Source organism: Liolophura sinensis, chromosome 2 (genome assembly GCF_032854445.1).
Source record: "Liolophura sinensis isolate JHLJ2023 chromosome 2, CUHK_Ljap_v2, whole genome shotgun sequence".
Lineage (NCBI taxonomy): Eukaryota > Metazoa > Mollusca > Polyplacophora > Chitonida > Chitonidae > Liolophura > Liolophura sinensis.
The window spans coordinates 11,374,330-11,394,832 of NC_088296.1; the positions used below are offsets into that span (position 1 = coordinate 11,374,330).

General features: G+C 39.3%; 1 protein-coding gene across 1 annotated transcript; it reads left to right on the forward strand.

Annotated features, from left to right (window-relative positions):
• Window positions 1-12,860: 12,860 nt before the first annotated feature.
• Window positions 12,861-19,672, forward strand: LOC135462483 (hydroxymethylglutaryl-CoA synthase 1-like). Its single transcript, XM_064739709.1, has 8 exons — window positions 12,861-13,351; window positions 14,157-14,282; window positions 14,871-15,035; window positions 15,706-15,871; window positions 16,415-16,585; window positions 17,654-17,889; window positions 18,855-18,997; window positions 19,655-19,672. Exons 1-8 carry the CDS (start codon window positions 12,907-12,909, stop codon window positions 19,670-19,672), a joined length of 1,470 nt encoding a protein of 489 aa, XP_064595779.1. The 5' UTR covers window positions 12,861-12,906.
• Window positions 19,673-20,503: the final 831 nt, after the last annotated feature.

The following is a 20,503-nucleotide window of genomic DNA, read 5'->3' on the forward strand; positions in this document are numbered from 1 at the left end:
CAAAGCAGAAATAAAAATCGAAAATTGCAACTAGCGCCTGTGTGAATCTAGTGTAAAGAGACAGGCCTTGCCAAAATCTGTTATCCTTACATCCGAAAGCCGTAGTATCTCGTGAGATTTTCGTAAAAGTAGAATCCCGTCTATCAGAAACAGAAGGTCCACCATAAGCTGTAGTTGCTTTTACGGAAGACTACGACTTTTACATTTAACTCCAAATTGAGGTTCTGAAATTCGATCGAAGTGACATGCTTGTCATGGCGCATCAGCAAGATCTTGTATCAAGCGAAAACACAATACAATTTGAAAACATCAGAAATCGGAACACGGACTAGACAGTCTTAGCCATACATCATAGATCCACTTTCCAACTGATAAATAAGTGCGGGAATTTACACAGCCATGGTCCGCAGAATAGCATTCAAAATTCTTACTGCTCAAGTTCCCAACACAAACGGCCTTCTGTACGCGTCTGCAGTCAAATTTACGCTCTCGTGGATTTCTTCTATATAATTACACTTGTGAGTTCAAGTCCAGCTCATGCTGGCTTTCTCTCCGGCAGTATGTGGGAAGGTCTGTCAGCAATCTGCAGATGGTCGTGGGTTTCCCCCGGGCTGTGCCCGGTTTCCACCCACCATAATGCTGGCCGCCGTCGTATAAGTGAAATATTCTTGAGTACTGCGTAAAACACCAATCAAATAAATAAACAAATAATTACACTTGTCGCAGTTTAGGGTAACAGCTTAATTTTTCTTCTCAAGCACAGCAGTCGTCAACACTTACCTCAAGGCGCGTGCGATTTCTAGCATGTATATACAGTATATACAGCTCGGTATACCCACTAGACTTATATTCCGCTAGTTTTGATCAATAAACATCGAGACACTTATTCATACGTTGTGAATGGACAATTGAATAAAGTCGTATACTGTTTGGATTTTGCCATCAGCTTTTAATCGAAATGTCCATACTGCATGCAACAGACTTGTACCTATATTTTATTTATCGATATTGATCTTTGTGTTTGTATTAATATTAAATATCCTTGTTTTGCCGCGCGTGGGCAACTGGGGTGTCAGACGTAGGGGACACTATAAGGATTGTCAGATGGTGCATTTTAGTGTTTCCAGGAGCTACGTATAGGTGTGATTAACTGGAAACCATCAGTAAAGGAAAACTTTTGTGCTAAGTGTTCTCAGAATCTACACTTAACTTAATACAGACTACATGGTGGAAACGTTTTGCTTCACTCATACCCACCCATCTGTCCGTCCACATACAAAAACTAAATGTAATGCCATACATAAAGCAGGCCGAAAATAAGGATATTCCAGTTTAATGCTCAAACTTCAGTAGACAAAAAATGTTCATCCAGACAAGTGAGTTCTTAATAAATCTATAAAGACTAATATCCGACCCTCTAGGACATCCATGTATAATATTCAGTTCACAGGAGGCAATTGCACACAGACATTTCTGACTTTAGTCAAAATTGAAAACGGGGGCACAATGGTTAGTTTTCAGTAATGGAATTTTGACACATTTATCTTCAGATAACATTGATCAGGTGGTCAAAATATTAATTTACAGGGCTGAAAAAAAAACCTCTAAAATCATATTTCAAATGTTTGACAAGCCAAAAGTGGCTTTGAGGAACCGGCCCCTGGAGTCGAAACGCACGGTGTGGACATGTGACTGGCTTGCATATGCGTTTGTTCCAGCACAACTCCCACAAACCATAGATATATTGAGGGAATAATTGATCAACGGTTAACGCAACAACGATAAGATCACAGCCATTTCCTGGTGATGGATACGTACAGAGGCTTAGGTAACCACTAAGAATATTCACCCAGGTCCAGCAAACTACAAATCAGTGAAGAGAATGACAACCATAGATTTAACTTAAGTGAGGTCTCAATATATTTTGATAGCTTACAGCATTATGCAATATATAAATTATTGCATAGAGAGTAAAACTAGAGCACAGACAACAGCGTGCTCCCTTGCATCTGATCTTACTAGCCGTGGAACGCAGCCTCTTGTCAATTTACTATTATCTAGAGTTTTATTCCAACTGTTCATGTATATGCTTTAAAAAGTAGCAAAGTACCCACCCCTTACACCATTGACTTACATTACTGTTTTGTTATCACATTTAATATATACAATTGAAACAACGCAAAGGGAGCAGGCCTCGGGGATCCTTTGTCCACCTGCTAAGTCCTGGTTAATGCAGGAATACAATATAATTAAGACGCACATCATGGAGAGAAAAAACAGATCAGCAACGACAGGGTGATAGCTGGCAAATGGTCACATGTAACCCATGAAATAATAAGATAAGGTCTTTTGTAGCCTTACCATCAAATATGCATCGAACTGTTCATACGACCAGCTGAATCTTGGTTTATGCATAAATGCTGTCTAAACAACTACAGCATAGACAGTAATACCAGAACAGCGACGTCCGTGAGATGGTTGTCAAATGTTCAAGCATATTACAGGTGACATCCGGCCACTTTTCAAGCTGAGCTCTTGTCTAAGGCACTGGTATGAATTCAACATCATACGAAGTAAGGAAATGGGACGTAACTGTGTACAGAAAAACTGTCAGCAGTTAGCAGTGAAGACGGAATGTCGCAAGGAATATTCCAGGCGTGTTAATTTAATTAATACCAAAATCATGTACCACGGTGATTTATAAGTTTTTGAAAATCAAAAATATGTTTTTGCTATGCTCTTTGATTGCAACGTGTCGACTTTGTTAAGTACGCTGAACGCATCTACCTCGTCCTGGATTACATGCTACTCTCCAATCGTGCACGTTAACTCATAGGATAATAATACACATTCTAAGACAACAAACATTTCAAGGGAATGTGTTTGATGGGACATCATTGAATCACTGCGTGAGTAACGGGGACAGAAATCATCACAAAAAGACACACGTCTGGGCCCAATCAGGGATGGGCGCTGTCTAAAAGCAATTGGTGTAATTAGGTCCCGTTAAAAAAATACACCAATGCCGCACACGTTTACTATAAGAATCCATTTGACGACGAGAACTAAAGTTAAAATCTAAATAAAGTAGCGGATACTCGCCGACTGTCAACCGGATGTGCCGAAAAGCTGGACGGGTATTAATATGGCCTCTTCCCAGACCCAACAATGGCATTTGACATTTGACTGCTTTAGGTTTAACACTAAGCTTAACCCACAGCAGGATTTCTCAAACGGAGAACTCGAAATTCAATAACAATTTGTAATTTCCGGTTACGGACTCATCACAGAGATCAGCTACAGAGGATGTAAAGTAGGTGAGGAGGTCTCATCCCAGATGATGCGAATTAATCTGTGATTGTCTGCCAGTGATGCGGTCTGAAAAGGTCAACATTAGGATGGATTTCAACGGTCTTTCCCAGAGACACAGAGATGCGACAAATTAAGCCTAATGTGATGACAATGATGTTTCAGCGTTAAAATGACCGACTTTATCTTAATGCTGTATCAAATGACAAAAACGTAACCCAATACTGCAAATACAATGCGTAATAACTTCGCTGGCTGCTTGATTGATGTGCTCAAGGGATTGTCAGCATTAAACCACTGATCTTTGCGAGGTACCTGATAAACTTGTTGACATAAAGTCGAAGCAGAAACAGAAAGAGGGCCTAACAATCGCAGAGTTGAGGTTTTAAGCAACTGAGAGATCGAGGCCCCTTTACTCTCAAGGAGATGGATAACACGGTGTATGCAATATATACCTTCATCGTTACATTCTATTGTAAAACGGTCATACATGTACCCTGGAAGCTGTCCAGCAACCTGCACATGGTAGTGTGTTTCCTCCGGACTCTGTCCGGTTTCCTCCCACCGTAATGCTTGTGATCGTCGTATAAGTTAAATATTTTGGAGTACGACGTAAAATTCAAATAAAAAACCCCCATCTATGGTAGAAGACTGTGCAACACAGAAACGCTGTGTGACAATAAACATCATACTAGAAAAACAGTATGTTGCATTTGGATGAATTTAAATACCTTTGGACTGTGTCGCGTTTCTTTGAAATCAAAGAGTTGCTTCAAAATTTATTTTTCCTCAATCTTTCGCAGAATGTGCATATTGTGTAATTTGATTTTGGAATTTTGCAGCGTCACCTCCGCCATACCTCCACGGTATACACATTCTGTACCTACGCAAAGCCCAGCCGCACCGTTACATATCATTTTCGCAACATGAGGTCTCGTGAGGTTGACGTGAGGTCCTTACATCGTTGCAAACTTGCACAGTACTTCCAGACTGCAGCTTGGGGCTGGGTTGTTGTAGCGTACTAACGTTCTCCAAATAACACAGCTTGGGTGTTAGTGATTTATATAGCGACGCGGCTAAGCAAAATGTGCTGTCTTTAAGCTATGACGGTGTTGTTGCATCGTTGCATACACACTGTGCTATGTGGGGACGGGGATGTATAGTGGGGACGGGGATGTACCGTGGGGACAGGGATGTACCACTACAATCTCCTCCATTACAAGCTGCTATTGGCCTCGTCGTGTACAGGTATAATATTACACGTTATCGAGACTACTTGTTACTGTATTAGAAAGTCGCACGTTACGCAGTCTCAAAGCTTGGGGGTGAGATTTTGCAACGTTATACTCATACATTATGCAAACTCATACATTATACAAAATGTTTTGTCAGAATCTGAGCTATTACAGCCTTCGAAGCCACAGAACACAGAGGAGTACAGCATAGAGAGTATAACCACAGCAGGAACAGGCGTGTGATAGTTGGCAAATGGGCATACGTAACCGGTGAAACCCGGATTCTTGTCAGTTTACGCAATGTTAGAGCCACATCGAGCAGACGCTAGTTAAAATCTATCGGATGAAAAGCGGTGGCCTATGCAGCACGAGGTGAATTTCCAAAACAGGATTTCAAATTTTCCTGTGATCATTTGTCGAAATTAGCAGTCCGAAGTCGTTACCTGTTCTCCTACATTTCTGCCGAATATTGCAGATATATACCCCTTGTGAATTATTAGCCCAAGTGCACAAAAATGTATCTAAGTATTATGCAAAAATCCATTAAAATAACTATGCATTGGCATATATTGTTTTGCTAATCGCATATTCGGTGCATTGCAATTGCAACAAATTACATTTGACATGGTAAGACTGCCTGGATCTGCACAATGGGAAATAAAATTACCAATTTTGAAGCCGATTTGCGGGTAAGTTTGGAAAGTTGAACACATTGGCTAAGTTAATGTGTGTGAAATAACAACGTTTTAAAAAGTGGATTGGCAATACGTGTTTAAAAGGCTCTGACTCACGCTGTCTGGCTATGATTTATGACCTCTTATAAAGAGGGTTTATGCATTCAGAATTCGATTTCGAATGAAAAATGCCAGTTCAGGGGTTATGCCAGACAGGTCCTTTAAGTGCAACAACGACTTTGTTTTTTAAAATAACTATAATTAGGAACTTATTTCATTAATCATGAATCTAAATATTTTCCGTACGAATCAGTTATTTTAAGCTCAAAGTAAATCGGGCCCCATATATGAGGGTGAGTATTTTGTTAAGTATTTAAACGATATGAGGCTAACGTTTTATCGTACTGTGATTCTTGAGGGATTAGAGACTTTGTATGACGATGCAATCAATTGTTGTAGAAATGAGATCTTCTCAACGAGGTATTCCCAATACTTTACATATGGGCTCCACTTGTTGCCAAATTGTGAATGTTTAATTTATGGCAGCAATTTGACAATCATGTTCAACTATGGCAAAGACGCACATTTCCAGTCAGTTTTGGACGGATTTGGACAGAATGGACTTTATTGTCTGCACACAATATTGATGACGATCACAAATATTTTCCCTTTGACAATCATGTTCAACTATGCCAAAGAAGCATAGTTTCAATAATTTTTTACGGATCTGGACAAACGTAACTTTATTGTCTGTACACAATATTGATGGAAATCAAAAATAGTTTCCCTTTGACAATCATGCTTAACTACGGCAAAGAAGCATATTTCCAGTCAGTTTTGGACGGATTTGGACAAGTGTAGCTTTATACAGTATTGATGGCAATCAAAAGTATCTATGAAATTGCATTTAATATGACACGAATTATCAACTGAACTGTTGTGTTGTAACCATTGTGCAAATCCATGCCCTATACATTGGGAACTTACACACGCTTTTGTCTTCTTGTCCGTATTACAAAACGTAACAAAAATTCAAAGCTGAGCATACTTTACGTGTGACAACAACAGAGTAAGACAGGTTGTTGTGTCCGGTTTTGGCTGGTTACCCCTGGAGATATGCCCAACGTCTTTGTCCACGTCAGCACATGTGTATAGATACACACTCATCGCTATCAGGAAAACCACGGACTGATCCAAACAGTGAACGAGTACAGGAAGCCGTTCTTTCAACAAGAAGAACTTGATGTAGCCTAACAGCCTAATACAGATTACACCGAACTGATACATGACTTTTTGGCTACTCGACAATCACGTCTTCGCAAAAAAAAAGAAAAGAAATGTACATGTAAACAAACCAAGGAAAGCGTCTACAGAAGAATACTATTGTTACTGTGCTTTTTCATGTTTTACCTTCGGGATCCCTGGGAGCTGGGAATAATGACTTGATGCCGCACCGTTCATCAAGTGTCCGAAATGGTTCTAATGTACTAGGTTGACTCGTGGAACGCAACTCTCGTACAACACTGTCACGTGTTGGTCATTTATGTTGCCATGAATCAACTCTAATCTCCTATGAGACGTGTCCTATAAGGCAAAATTCTCTATTTCTATCAATTCTTTAGCATGTTACATCTTGCCTTATTCACCCTAATCTGTAGTAGGCCCACTGGGATGTGTCTTCGATGGTACAAGTTAGCACATGTCATTTTAAAGCAGTTTGATTAAAATTCCGATAAAGTTACAACGTCAGTCAGCCCTACTTTACAGCTTACATGTTACCAGTTTCCACTCTGTTATAGATGCTGCTGTTTGTCTACTTCTTTCATTCGCCCTTATTGTGTAATACATGAAATAGGAACGATTGTTTGGCAACGAAAAATGTCTCTGTTGCAGAATGTGTACCAATTTTTCCGATATTTAACACTCTACTTTTTTCAAAATCAAAATAAACATTCAAAAATATCACACCATATGTGTTTTACACCTGTTAATGAGCGATGTTTTATTTTCAATCCGATTTGTTAAATTTGTTTATTAAATTTAATACCATTTTAATAATTTTATTTTCTTTTACTACATTTTCATTCATTACGTTTGCAAAAAGGTACTATTCTTAGTTCTAAAGATATCCAGTGTTCCACCCTAGTTGCTGAGAAGAACGAGTATCTGTTTGAATTGTAATTCACAATTACAAATCTGGTGATACCTTTAGCTTCTTTCTTGTGCTCATGGGGAAGTTCTGAAATGCAGTCGCTCCAATGTTTTACCTTGTTGTCCGACTAGAAATAGACCGCAGTTTTAGTTTTACCGCAATCAACCATGCCAACTAGTGTAATAATGTAACCCTCTCAAGTGCATTTGGCGTACTATAGTATTGTATATTTCTTTAAGGGAGTCGCCTATTTTCAGCTGTCTGTAAAGTCAGACTATAGTAATATTGTACAGCCATTAACTGCTTGACAAATAAAGCAAATTATCATCCGAGACAGTGGACAGCAAATCCATTCGAAAATGTTTGCTTGAAGAACAGGGACAAAAGCAACAACGCGAATTAGACAGTTCAACTGCCCAGACATGCTATATCGCAATTTGACAGTGTTTTTGGCCTTTTGGAGCCCAATTATCATCGCAAACGACCCTGGCGTGATATTGTGCAAAGTATCATTATCTAGACACTGGGCCAAATAAGTCTTTGATACACTGCGTTCCGTCCAGGCGAGCCAAATGGCTTCACAGCGCGTTTCGTTTAAGACGCGGTTGCTGTAGCATAACTACCCGTCTATTAACCCTAACCATAGCTTTTAGCGCTGGACGTTCGAAGCATCTGTCACTTAATTTAAAAGCAATCTATCTTGTTGGGCAAATGAATGCAATCAGGCAAACAGTCCGAGATCTGCTAATTTTCTCATTTCGATAAAAACGGTGTGGGCAAACATTGCCAGCCTAAGCTTCACCAAGGTTTACGCAGTCACTGACAACCGCATTCTTCTCCCGTAAAACCGTTAAGATAAACAACAATGTAAGGAAAAAAGGTGTCGACGGTAAGGCAAAGCGCTGCACGCTATTCATCCTTTAACACTGCTTATCTCCTATCGGACCTCACTGCGCTGGAGTTGAAGTCAGTTCCTCTGGTATACCAAGTGAAAATCAAAGGTTCAACCCCAGTTCGGGTCATATGTATGGCTTTAAAATCTGCATTCACTGTGCCTATCTACATTTGAAAGCCTTCTTAGCGTAAACGGAATGGCCAAGAAGGGTGGTCCGCTTTTTGGGTGGAGGAAACCGAAAACAGATATTCGGCGAACGATCCTAGTTTTTCAGGGACACATCTTCTGATTTAAAATTGAAATAAAAACTGAACGATTTTCCTTTTAAGTGACGTTTGTCTGACACATTCCTGTTATTTTTATTTTGCAGATGAGGCCTTTGAGATCGACAAACTGATTGAAAGAGTCAAATAAATGACTCGCATGCGGAGTACGACATTACCACAATCCAGGAATTGATTGCATGTATTACTTTCTAAATTACCCTCCCACGATACCCCTGAAATACGGTCATAATCATTCTTTGGAAATTATTCTTACGATTGTGCGTAAATCTTCATGGAGTCCACGATTAAGTAAAATCAGAACACAAGATCGAGGTTTCTTTTTAAATAAGGTCCTGCAAAAGCGGCCGATTTTTTTGCAGATTCCATACAGTATATTCAAATCAACTGAAATAAACATAAATGCAAAATGTCAGGATGAAAATACTGGAATGTTACATCCTCTAGTGAATTTCATCGTGATTAGCGAAAGTGGAGAACCACCCACTGCTGGTGTATACCTTAAATGAGCTTTTATGTCTGGCACCGTCTGAAGCTATCTTTTATCCCCACCGGTGCAGCATTAAGCCAGCATCTAGGCACCGAGCCCGGGGCCAGGCTTCCGCTGTGGGCAACCTACGTCCAAAACGTGGCGTCATGCTGGGAAGATCTCTCTGCCCCTGAGTCGGCATCGGTAACGACCAAACATAAATCGTGCAAATGGGCTCGCGTTCATTTTTTTTTCCCTGAACCTTCTTTTTTGCTCTATCCTCAACCAAATTGTTAGACATCTGTATATTATGCCCCTTACCCTAGAAACTATTCACTGTCACGTTATATCGAGCTGTTCTCCTCCGCCGCCCATCGCTGCCCGAATCCTGTAGCCCAATTAGATTCTGATATATACGTAAAAGCTCTCTTTTCTGAGCTAACGGACTGATTTTTAGATGGACGGGCTATACAAGGTGATTCGGTTGCAGATATTTTGTCTTCAGTTTCTTCTTCAATGTACTTATATCAGTTTTTTTTTTGCCTTTGTCTTTCAGAAATTACCATATCTCGCAAGCGTTAAAACCCGTTGTTTTTAACCAGGTGATAAAACCAAATCGTTTAATGGATATTCTTTACCTGCAAATTTTAACGGTATTATGTGGCGTTAATTGACAAGAGAAACAAAATGTTTCATCCCGGACGTTTGCTTCAGATGTAAGGAGAACTCAGGTTATAAGAGAGTATTAAATGATACATACATGTCGTCCTCTTGTGTTTGGAGATGTAAAGGAATTAGAGGAATGTATCACAGTAGCAAAACAAATTAACATGTAATAGATTTGAACCCACTACATTCACGGTGAACACTTTACTCATAGATTTACTTTTCATAAATTTTTAATCCAAATGAAAAAGTAAACCAAACTAAAAATATACATGTACATGTGTATACTATACTAATTCGAATTGATCGTGTTCGACTTCAATTTCCCGTCTTCCTATTCTTTTTATTTTGCTTCTTTTTTTTCTCTTCTTTTTCATTTCTGTAAAATCAATATATATTAAATCAGAAGATGTACACTGAAGACCATTATTTTGTGTACTAATAACATTGACCTCACCACGACTTTCTTTGTAATGGCGAAGCGCGTCAGTAGAAAGCCTTGTTGTCGTACCACGCTACTGTAATGGCAAAGTACTTCGTTGCGTGTCAGCACATAATCTTATAAAGATAACATTTATTTTGGCAATATAATCTGTCTACATTTGAAAATATAGGAATTATGGGAAAGTGTGCACCATAACGACGCCTGAAGGCCAGCCAGCTGGTGGGCTAATAAAAAAGCCCATATTCTTGTCATTCCAGAGAGCGATAGAATCCCTAAATTCGTTTGAGTGTTTCTTTTTTTTGTTGGTTTTTTTTTACCCACAAGACACATACCCTAGACGTCTTTCTTAGAGTGTTATGAGGCTTTGAAGATTTCACTACCGGAACTGCCATCGCACGTGCAGGGCACAAGCCTATCAAAAAGCTATATGGGCCTTTTTTGCGACACTGTGCAAAGAAATAAACTGTTTCCTGTTGAGACCGATATAATTAGTAATGATGTTTAACCTCGTTACCTTAGTGGTGCGATTTATATCTTGACATCCTGTGACTTTTTTTCAGTAATTTTGCGCACATAGTGTTCCGCTAAAATGCGAGACAGTACGTAATTTTTCTGGACAGATGAGGAAAATAAAGGTAAAAACAAAGAAATTTAATTTCTTTTCACGCGAGCAATGTATGCCAAAGCCAATCGTATGCAAATGTATTTATGGGAGCAAAAGTCAGCAGAGCCCGAGGGGAAGGCCTCGACAATCCGCAGGTTGGTGGCACATACGGCCGGAGAGGAAGCCAGCAGGAGGAGGAACTCACAGCGACCGCATTGGTGGCAGGTTCCCGGGTCATTGTGCCGTGCTGGCGTGCTAAACCCCTCGGCCACGGAGGCCTGGCTTAAATATGTTCTACCCACGATATATCTGTAATATTGCCTAACAAGCCAGGGCAATTCATTTATTCATTCGGCACATCCCACGCCTCTACACGAGGCTGCGTTTGACACAGCTGTTTGGCTGGTTATAAAGCATCACTAGTGTTGTCTGCGTACAAGTAGTCCGCTGATTATCAAGGTGTTATGCCAAGCTGTTGCATTCGTAACACGGGCCGCAGGGTACAAAGAGCACCGACTTTTCATGATTGCACTGACAGTGCTGTTATAGTGCCAAAAAAAAAATAAACTGTTATCAACATAACATAACATAGCGCCGTTATTCTTTGTTAACACGTACCATAAATATAGAACAGTAAAAATCCCGTTATGGACAGCGACACCTGTTCACACAGTACCTATACCGCTGCCACTCATAACCAAAATGCATTTCTGTCGGGGTTGCTCTCCTGGACACATCGAGTAAATAACCAAGGACACGTTGGGCGCGTCAAATTTTGGTATGGCACCTTTTTCTTTAGTTTCTTTTAAAATCCAAAATGTCATGGACCAGTTGTTTAAAACTGCATCAACGCTATACCGGGATCAAATCTTCATATAAATCTTGATCTGTTACACAACTGATGGGAATTTAATCAAGCCTAAAGTTAATGCCTTCCTGATCTAATCTTCTATTTAATTTATTTGATTGGTGTTTTACGCTGCACTCAAGAATATTTCACTTATACGACGGCGGCCAACATTATGGTGGGTGGAAACCGGGCAGAGCCCGGGGGAACCCACGACCATCCGCAGGTTGCTGACAGACCTTCCCACGTGAGGGCGGAGAGGAAGCCAGCATGAGCTGAACTCACAGCGACCGCATTCTACTGAACCACAGAGGCCCTGCCTAATCGTCTAAATATATGTTTGAATAGATGAGATATAAATGTTGTCCTGTCAAAATTTACTACAAAACTGCTGAAGAACCTGTCTGAGGGAACAGAAAATTTCGAACATCTGCACTGCTTTTTTTTTTCAATGGCGATGATTTCATGTCAAAGATTTATCAGTTAATATGGTTGAAGCGCCATTGGAGGTGACTATCTTGTATACAAATGAACCATAAATGACAATCAGTCACTTATCAATATGCCGTCATTTTCCTGATTCCTTGTATAAAATCAAGCTCGATAAAAATGACACATTTATGATTTATGAGATCAATCAAACACTAAAATTTTGTGAATAATAAGTGCTAAAAGATGGACAAAAAGAGAAAACAAAAGAGAGGTAGAGCAAATATTATGTCAGCCTCTAGTCGACCTTTATAATTATGATTTTCATACTACACTTAAATCATTTTGAACAGTGAAGTTAAAATTCTACACCTCTCGCCAGAATGGTGAAATTTCCCCATCCACTCTGCTGGTTACCTTCGTGGTTGTCTTGTATGTCCTGTGGCTAACCGCCGGACCAATCATTCGGCTGGTCAAACGTTCTGACATAACACAGTGAAAACATGCTTGTCTAGTTAGCACTACTGTAAACAGGTAAAGTAAAAGCTTTCCTCAGCCTTTTAGTCAACGTAGATTGGAGCACAGGCAATAGACCATGGACAAAATGTCAGTTTGACAAAGGGTAAAGCGTTTATTTATTTATTAGATTTAATGTGTTATGCCGCACTCTAGAATATTTCAGTTATATTATGGTGGGAGGAAACCGGGTAGAATCACTCAGCGAACTCCAACTACTAGGCTGTGGAGCATCCCCTCATATAGAAAAGTAAACAAGTAATGACTTGAAGGTTCTCATACAAAGGCAAATGATGCTATGACCGAATACTTCCAATTTATTGCAGTATATCCAGTGCGCACCGCGTTTGATTTGTGTTAATTTCTCCTCGATTACCAACCATGCCTGCTTCAAACGACCCAACTGCCAAAGCATGGCCTGAAAACGTGGGCATTATCGCTGTGGAGGTATACTTTCCATCTCAGTACGTCGACCAGACGGAGTTGGAAAAGTTTGACGGTGTTTCCGCCGGCAAGTACACCATCGGGCTTGGTCAGTCTAAGATGGGCTTCTGTTCGGACAGAGAAGACATCAATTCTCTGGCACTCACTGTCGTCCAACGACTCGTGGAGAGAAACGATCTTTCCTACACTGCCATCGGGAGACTAGAAGTAGGGACGGAAACAATCATTGACAAGTCCAAGAGTGTGAAGTCTGTGTTGATGCAGCTATTCGAAGGTAGCGGCAATACTGACGTGGAAGGTGTTGACACAACGAATGCTTGCTATGGCGGCACCTCCGCATTGCTTAACGCGGTGCATTGGGTGGAATCAAGCGCATGGGATGGTAAGCAATATCACTGTGTGGTAATACACAAATGTGTAGTAATTCCTCCAAAGCAAACATTTCAATGAAGTATTTTAACTCTATTCAGAGTTTTAATGGAGTACACAAATGAAATATACAGCACGCCTATCGTTGATGTAACAGTGGTTACTTGACTCATACACACAACACTAACTGAGGTTAATTCAAGAGAGGCTGGCTGCTGGTGACCGTTTGTCAGCTGTCACACTGTCACCAGTGCTCTGGTTTTACTCTCTATGCTGGCCCTTGGTCTATATAATAAGATATAGTTCTTTATTACATATACATATGAATGATACTTACATACCATTTTCCAGATTATATAATATAAAAATGTTATGGTTTTCAAGTCTTAACTAATGTTTGAAACTTTTTAAATGCTTTTTCTTTGGTCTTCTTATTCCATCGAAAATTCATTCATTGGCTCTTGATTTGGCTGAAATATTGCCGATGTGGCGTTAAACACTAAGCATTCATTCACCCAACGTCGTCCTCTTTTATGCAGCAAGAAGTTTAAATGTAGGACGTATACTATACACATGCATGTATATGTACTTTGAGAAATATAATGTAAAACGGTGGCCCTATTTCAAAGAAACTCATTTCTCATTCAGCGCACATTACTAGAGTGCATTTTAATGTGACAATGTTGCCCGAGGCAAACAAAGACGTAATCAATATGAACTCAAATGTTTTACCATTTCCTTTCAATGGTTTGTCTCATAGTTGCCTTATGCCGCAATTTTTTCTAAAAAAAAAAAAAAACGTCCATTTCTCTATACAGGGCGATACGCATTAGTAGTCTGTGGTGATATTGCTGTATATGCGACCGGAAATGCCCGATGTACCGGCGGCGCAGGAGCCGTGGCGATGTTAGTGGGTCCCAACGCACCTCTTGTTTTTGACCAAGGTAAGCCGGGTTCATATCCCTGAAAATTCCCGTGTATATTTTGATACAATTGATCAGTACGGACGAAGATGTTTTGCAAAGTATTTCAATGTGCACGCAAGCGATCAATGTTTGCATTAAAGTGCACAGATTAAAACGACGTTTGAATATCAACAGAACTGTCATAACACAACAACACCAAAAAAGGGTAACAACAAAAACAATGATCTATACTGAATATTCAGAATATAAAAAATCCGGGTTTAATTAAACACAGTAGTTTCCAAGGCTCGTTGAATTAAAAAAAAAACAAACGTATTTTAGCTTTGATTCAGACCAAATATTTAACTGAACCTGCGCGTAATATTGTTGTCTAGTTTAATAGCTTGCTGTTGTAATATTGTTGTCTAGGTCAAAAACTTGCTTGGTCTAGGATATATTTAATTGAAACTATACTTAATGTTGTTGTTGTTGATTAGGTATATTAGGTGTGAGGAAACCGGGCAAAGGTCGGGGAAACCCACGATCAACTACAGGATGCTGACAGACCACCCCACGATGTATTTAGCTGAGCCTCTACTTGTTGTTGTTGTTGTTGTTGTTGTCCAGGTTTGAGAGGATCCCATATGCAGCACGCTTATGATTTCTACAAACCGAACCTGTCGTCTGAATACCCCGTGGTTGACGGTAAACTCTCCATTCAGTGTTACCTTCACGCGCTGGACAAGTGCTACAAGGTTTACTCGTCTAAGGCCAACACAGCCAGGAAAAATGGCAAGTGTTTTGTTTAATGATTTATTTTAGTGTAGCTTTATTATTTGTAATTGTTTATTTTTACACTTGTGCTCAGTTTAATGGGAGAGAGAAGCCGGCGTGAACGGGTGTAAACCACGGACCTGTTACAAGCTTTCGATTTTTTTCACTTTGATCGGAACTCTCTCGTGCTCAGGACGTGGATCTTGCCGTGCAGGGTGGAAAACGAAAAAATGGGCTCTTTCATTCAGAAGTGAAGGGTAACGGATGATATTATTATATCGGATGAAAACAGTATGGGCTATTTCTTTCAGGATCAAAGGACTTTTGATGACTTCATTTCTCTTACATAAAACCTGTTTGAGAGACACTGTTCACTCAGAATTATCACATTTGACTCAATAACTGTACGCCAATGGAAAGTCTAACTTTCAGATTAAATAAAAGTAAATGGCGGAGTGAAATTAAGTTCAAAGGCTTAAACGAAGATTATGTCTTATATTTAAATATTTACTCCATCAGTCACTACTGATTAAACTCCAGACTGGATAATAGGTGCGATTTAAAGATAATTAAACCAGAAGCTCCTATTACCCAAAGCCAATTACCCAAGATTTGACGGAAAAAATGTTTAAATTAAGTTAAAGCTTTTTGTTTTTCTTTAATTGAAATCTATTTTTTTTTCTTGTAGCCGGGATTTCAGAACCTTTTTCTTTAAGCTCTGCTGACGATTTTGTTTTCCACACGCCATTCTGTAAACTGGTACAGAAATCAGTGGGAAGATTAATGCTGAACGACTTTATAAACGAAAGCACTCCGTATTTGGAATCCAAGCACGACGAATTAGATGCTTACAGGTGGGAGTTCCAATCACGTGATTTAAGCTTTCGAATTCGTAATGAAATGTTTACGATTTTACTGAAGTATGCCTATACGCAAAGAGCATGATAATGCAACATAATAAGGATGGATGGCCGGATGGTTCAGGCGTACGCGTCTAAGTCTGGAGACCAAGGATCAAACCCGGTCGGGTAAAACTTTGAAAATTGTGATTTTAAAAAGTGTTTGGTTTTCTGTACATGACTTTGTCCATAGTTCTTACAGTACGTTCTGTGTTCTTTGATGGTTTGCTAAACCATTATTTACCTGAAATTATTCCATTATTCTTGATTACTGATATCCGTAATTGATGTCTGCTACGTGGCCCAGATTTAGGTTTCTTTCTGCTCTACTGTTCAGTATTAAATACTGCACGAGCCATGCCTGGACATGAACATTTTGCTTTACTTGGATTAAGTTTGTCCTTTTTAAATTTACAGTCAAGTACCCTGTAAATTTATATTTGTAAGGGAAAAAAAGATAAATATGAAAAAATAATAACCGCATACTGTTCTTTACAGAGACGTCAAACTAGAAGACACGTACTTCGACAAACAAGTAGAGTCAACCTTTGTCAAGGCGAGTAAAGACATGTACAGTAGGAAAACTCTGCCGAGTCTCAAGGTGGCCAGCCAAGTGGGAAATATGTATACGGCATCCGTGTACGGTGGACTGGCTTCCTGCATTGCCAAGTAAGACCTTCACTCTTCATGCGTAGCCGTCATGCCCCTTCAGCCTATATAACTATAATTCCATAGAGCCGTAATATTGTGTTTATAATTCCATTCCAACAGGTTTTATTATATCGTTTAAAGCATAAGTGCGTACATAACTTGCCACAGGACAAAAGGCTACGTTGCCTAAAATATCAGTGAGTACAGGTAAATAATATCGGTTTTGCTAACATATACCAAATGTTGAAAAATTAGAATAATATAACTACATTACCTAGGAGTAATTGGTATTTAAATTAAGCTTTATGTAAAGGTCAAGAACCAAAAGCTTGTTTTTCCAAAAATGAGTTTTCATTTGCGTGTAAGCTTTTATGATTTCAAGCCACGAAATAAACATTTTTCATGCAAATGTGTACCTTTCAGCATTGTAATGCGTAACACGCATTATGGTAGATTTCAAGTCACGAAATAAACATTTTTCATGCAAATGTGTATCATTCAACATGGTAATGTGCATAACACGCATTGTGGTAGTTGTAATGCGAATCTTTATACTAGGAATTTTTAATCGTATACATATATCCTTACTGTGATTGAATACAAAATTTGTGTGTGTGTATTTTCTGCCTTTTCGTTGCATTTCTAATACACATATGATGATATTAGATGTGTATGTCGTTACGTTTTAGGCATATGAATAACGTGGTCGTGGGTTTCCTCCCACCATAATGCTGGCCGCCGTCGTATAAGTGAAATATTCTTGAGTACGGCGTAAAACACCAATCAAATAAATAAGTCAAAGCGTATGTACAATACCAGAGGCACACCCTGTCTACAACCCTTTTCTGACAAGTAAAGAAATGCGGCAAATGACTTACAATTTCGTAAAACAAATTTTAGAGGCAAAAAGATATAAATATAAATCACAGCTCCATGTAGAATAAAACCGTAACTGAGGTAAATGGACAAGTGTCCGGATTTCACCGGTAACGTGTGTGAAAATTTGTCAACTATCACACTTCACGGCACCAGTTTTACTATCTGTGCTGTAAATCTTGTATTATATGTAGTATTGTTGTCCCATAGGTATTCTTCTGCCGCTGAATTAGCTGGGAAGAAAATAGTGTTATTTTCCTACGGCTCCGGACTAGCTTCCACCATGTTCTCAATGACCGCTACGGACGATTATTATGAAGGCTCATCTCTGGCCAAGCTCCACGACAGTTTGAAGGGTCTACAGGACAGATTGGACAGTAGGATCAAGGTTCAACCAGAGACCTTTGATAAAACAATGAAACTAAGGGAGGAGACTCATCACTTAGGTAAACCTAAAGTTCGATTTGTTTTTTAACTGCGTTATCTTCACGCGTGAACAAAATGGTAACCAGTCCAAGAGGGGAGGAGTTGATAAATTCAACCAGTCTATCATCAGGAACAAAGGTGTACGCCACATAATCATTTAAAGTGTAATTGCTCTCTGTGAGACTTCGAATGCGTGTCTTCTTTAAGCTACGGTAAATCGCAGAAACTTCGCGCGAGTCACGGGATTTAGCGAATATTAGAAACAATTTGAGGGAAACCCCGTCACTTTTGCTCTGGATTAGTTGGTTTAATACGAGTGTACTTGCCAGTTAATTGACACTGGAAAACGAATGATTCGCTTTGCTTTCATGTGTTTCTGCAAGGTTAGATTGCAGAAACACATGATGTAGATTGAATTTTATGTTGACATGCACAGACAGGTAAACTTCAAAATAATTAATAATCACGGTGCAACTGTCATTTAATAAAATTTAGCGGAGTGCGCAGGCTTTTCCTAACTCTTACCCCAACTCGTAGAATTTCGCATATTTCGCAAAGTTTACGGAGAAAAGTATGCAACTTATGTCATTAACAAAGGTTTTTTGCGTCATTGACGGTAGAAACGCTGTAACCACAGGTGTACATGACCTCCCGTGTAATAATCCAACCGGAATTACCTATGGCATATACATATGGCTTGATCTGTTTTCAAAGACCTTTTTTCTTCCACCCGACAAGTTTTCGTAATTAAATGTGCTCCACTGATAACTATGACTGTTACACCCGTCCATGTATACTCCGGCCGTACGTGCGACCTGCGGGTGGTCGTGGGTTTCCCCCGAGCTCTGCCTGGTTCCTTTGACTATAATGCAGGGCGCCGTCATTTAAGTGAAATATTCTTGGGTACGGCGTAAAACTCCAATCAGATCCATAACTATGCATGTATAGTATTTAACCGTACTGCTACACTGGATTTGGATTACAGCGCCGTACACACCCGTTGGCAATACGGAAAACCTGTTTAACGGAACTTGGTATTTGACGGAAGTAGACGAGATGCACCGACGAAAATACGAACGGAAGCCAGTGACTGGTGCCACTGAGAAATTATCAGGCAATGGCGTACAGGTAAGATCTATGGAATTACATTTTGTTAGTTACATTTTTTTTATCTTCAGTAACTCACTGACTGAGAAAAAAAGAACCCCGAAGACTACATGTAGGCAATAATGGCCTACTTTTTTATCTTAACTGAAAATATATTGTGATTTGTATACTGTGTATATGTCTTGAAAATGTAAAAAAAAGAGAATCTAAAATTCCAAACCACATTATTCCACCGTCAACCCCACATATTTTTCTCAGATAGAAACGAAAGTGTACAATTATTTGTTTTTTGTATGATTACCTCTTACACATCCGTTAATTTTGTTGCTATTCCAAAACCAAGTTAACCGTTTACCCTCCTTTGCAGTTAGGAGTAAATGCGGTATAGCTGTGTCTAAATGTTGGCGTATGGAGTGGCAACAGGTGCTATGTAAAAATAAACGAACAGCTGAGCCCTCCCGCGCCTCATGAACCGCACGCACCCTGCTATTAATTCATGGCAGCTCGACGCCTTCCATTCTGTGCTCAATTCCCATGCCCATTGTTCCTTTTGACACACATCTGCCCACAACAGTTAAATACCAAGGCCACAAACATCAGTAGGAGGAAAAAAATCAACAATCGCCTACGTTCTCTGTCAATCATATATGCTAATGAGTACTTTGTTTACTTCGATAGGTTAAGGAGCTGATTTGAAAGCCAAGCCTTCCAGCAATTCATTAAATCGGTCGATGTTTTGGAAAACCGGGTGCAACCGGTCGCAGACATCTGTATTTTGATGACCATTAACTAATTTATTTAAATCATAACACAGTGGTCTATGAATTGCTAGACCAAGGAAATATAATCGAACAGAGTGACTCAAATGTTATTTGGTGTTACATAAGATTGACTAACATTCCAGAATCTACAAATACAAGATGTATGGTTGTTACGTTTACTTTTGTTTTTAATAAAGTAATAAAAAGTACTTTTCGTGAAACCAAACACGGTATTCCAATGTAGTTTTTTTGCTATATTTCTAAAAAGTATGAAGAATGATTAACGCCACATCCTTGTCATGGGCAATATATCAGCCATACCAAGGCAACGTTTTCAAAGAGAATGTGTATCTCTGTAATTTTTGCTTTCATTTGCTTATTTATTTGATTGGTGTTTTACGCTGTATTCAAGAATATTTGGCTTATACGACGGCAGCCAGCATTATGGTGGGAGGAAACCGGGAAACCCACAACTGTCCACAAGTCGATTTCTGCTTTCTTATGTAACACAGTAATATATAATTCTAAAGACAATGGTACATTCTTAACACTTTCAATTAAATAAAAAAAATAAATAAATAAATGTTAAGCCCTGTATGTTCCATTTATGATTCCATTCATAGTTGTATACAAAAAAAAAACATAATATGTAAAATTTATCTTACAAGAGAGCTGAGTGTTGAGGATTTATGGACTGGGAATATTGGAGTGCTCGAAGTATACAATTGCAATGGACCCCGTCTCACAAAGCACACGTAGTGCTACG

Excerpts from the sequence above, each read along its gene's own strand:
- LOC135462483 (XM_064739709.1), top strand. The coding sequence starts at position 12,907 with ATGCCTGCTTCAAACGACCCAACTGCCAAAGCATGGCCTGAAAACGTG. Across the intron at positions 13,352-14,156 it reads GGAATCAAGCGCATGGGATG|GGCGATACGCATTAGTAGTC; the intron begins GTAAGCAATATC and ends TTCTCTATACAG. Across the intron at positions 14,283-14,870 it reads ACCTCTTGTTTTTGACCAAG|GTTTGAGAGGATCCCATATG; the intron begins GTAAGCCGGGTT and ends GTTGTTGTCCAG.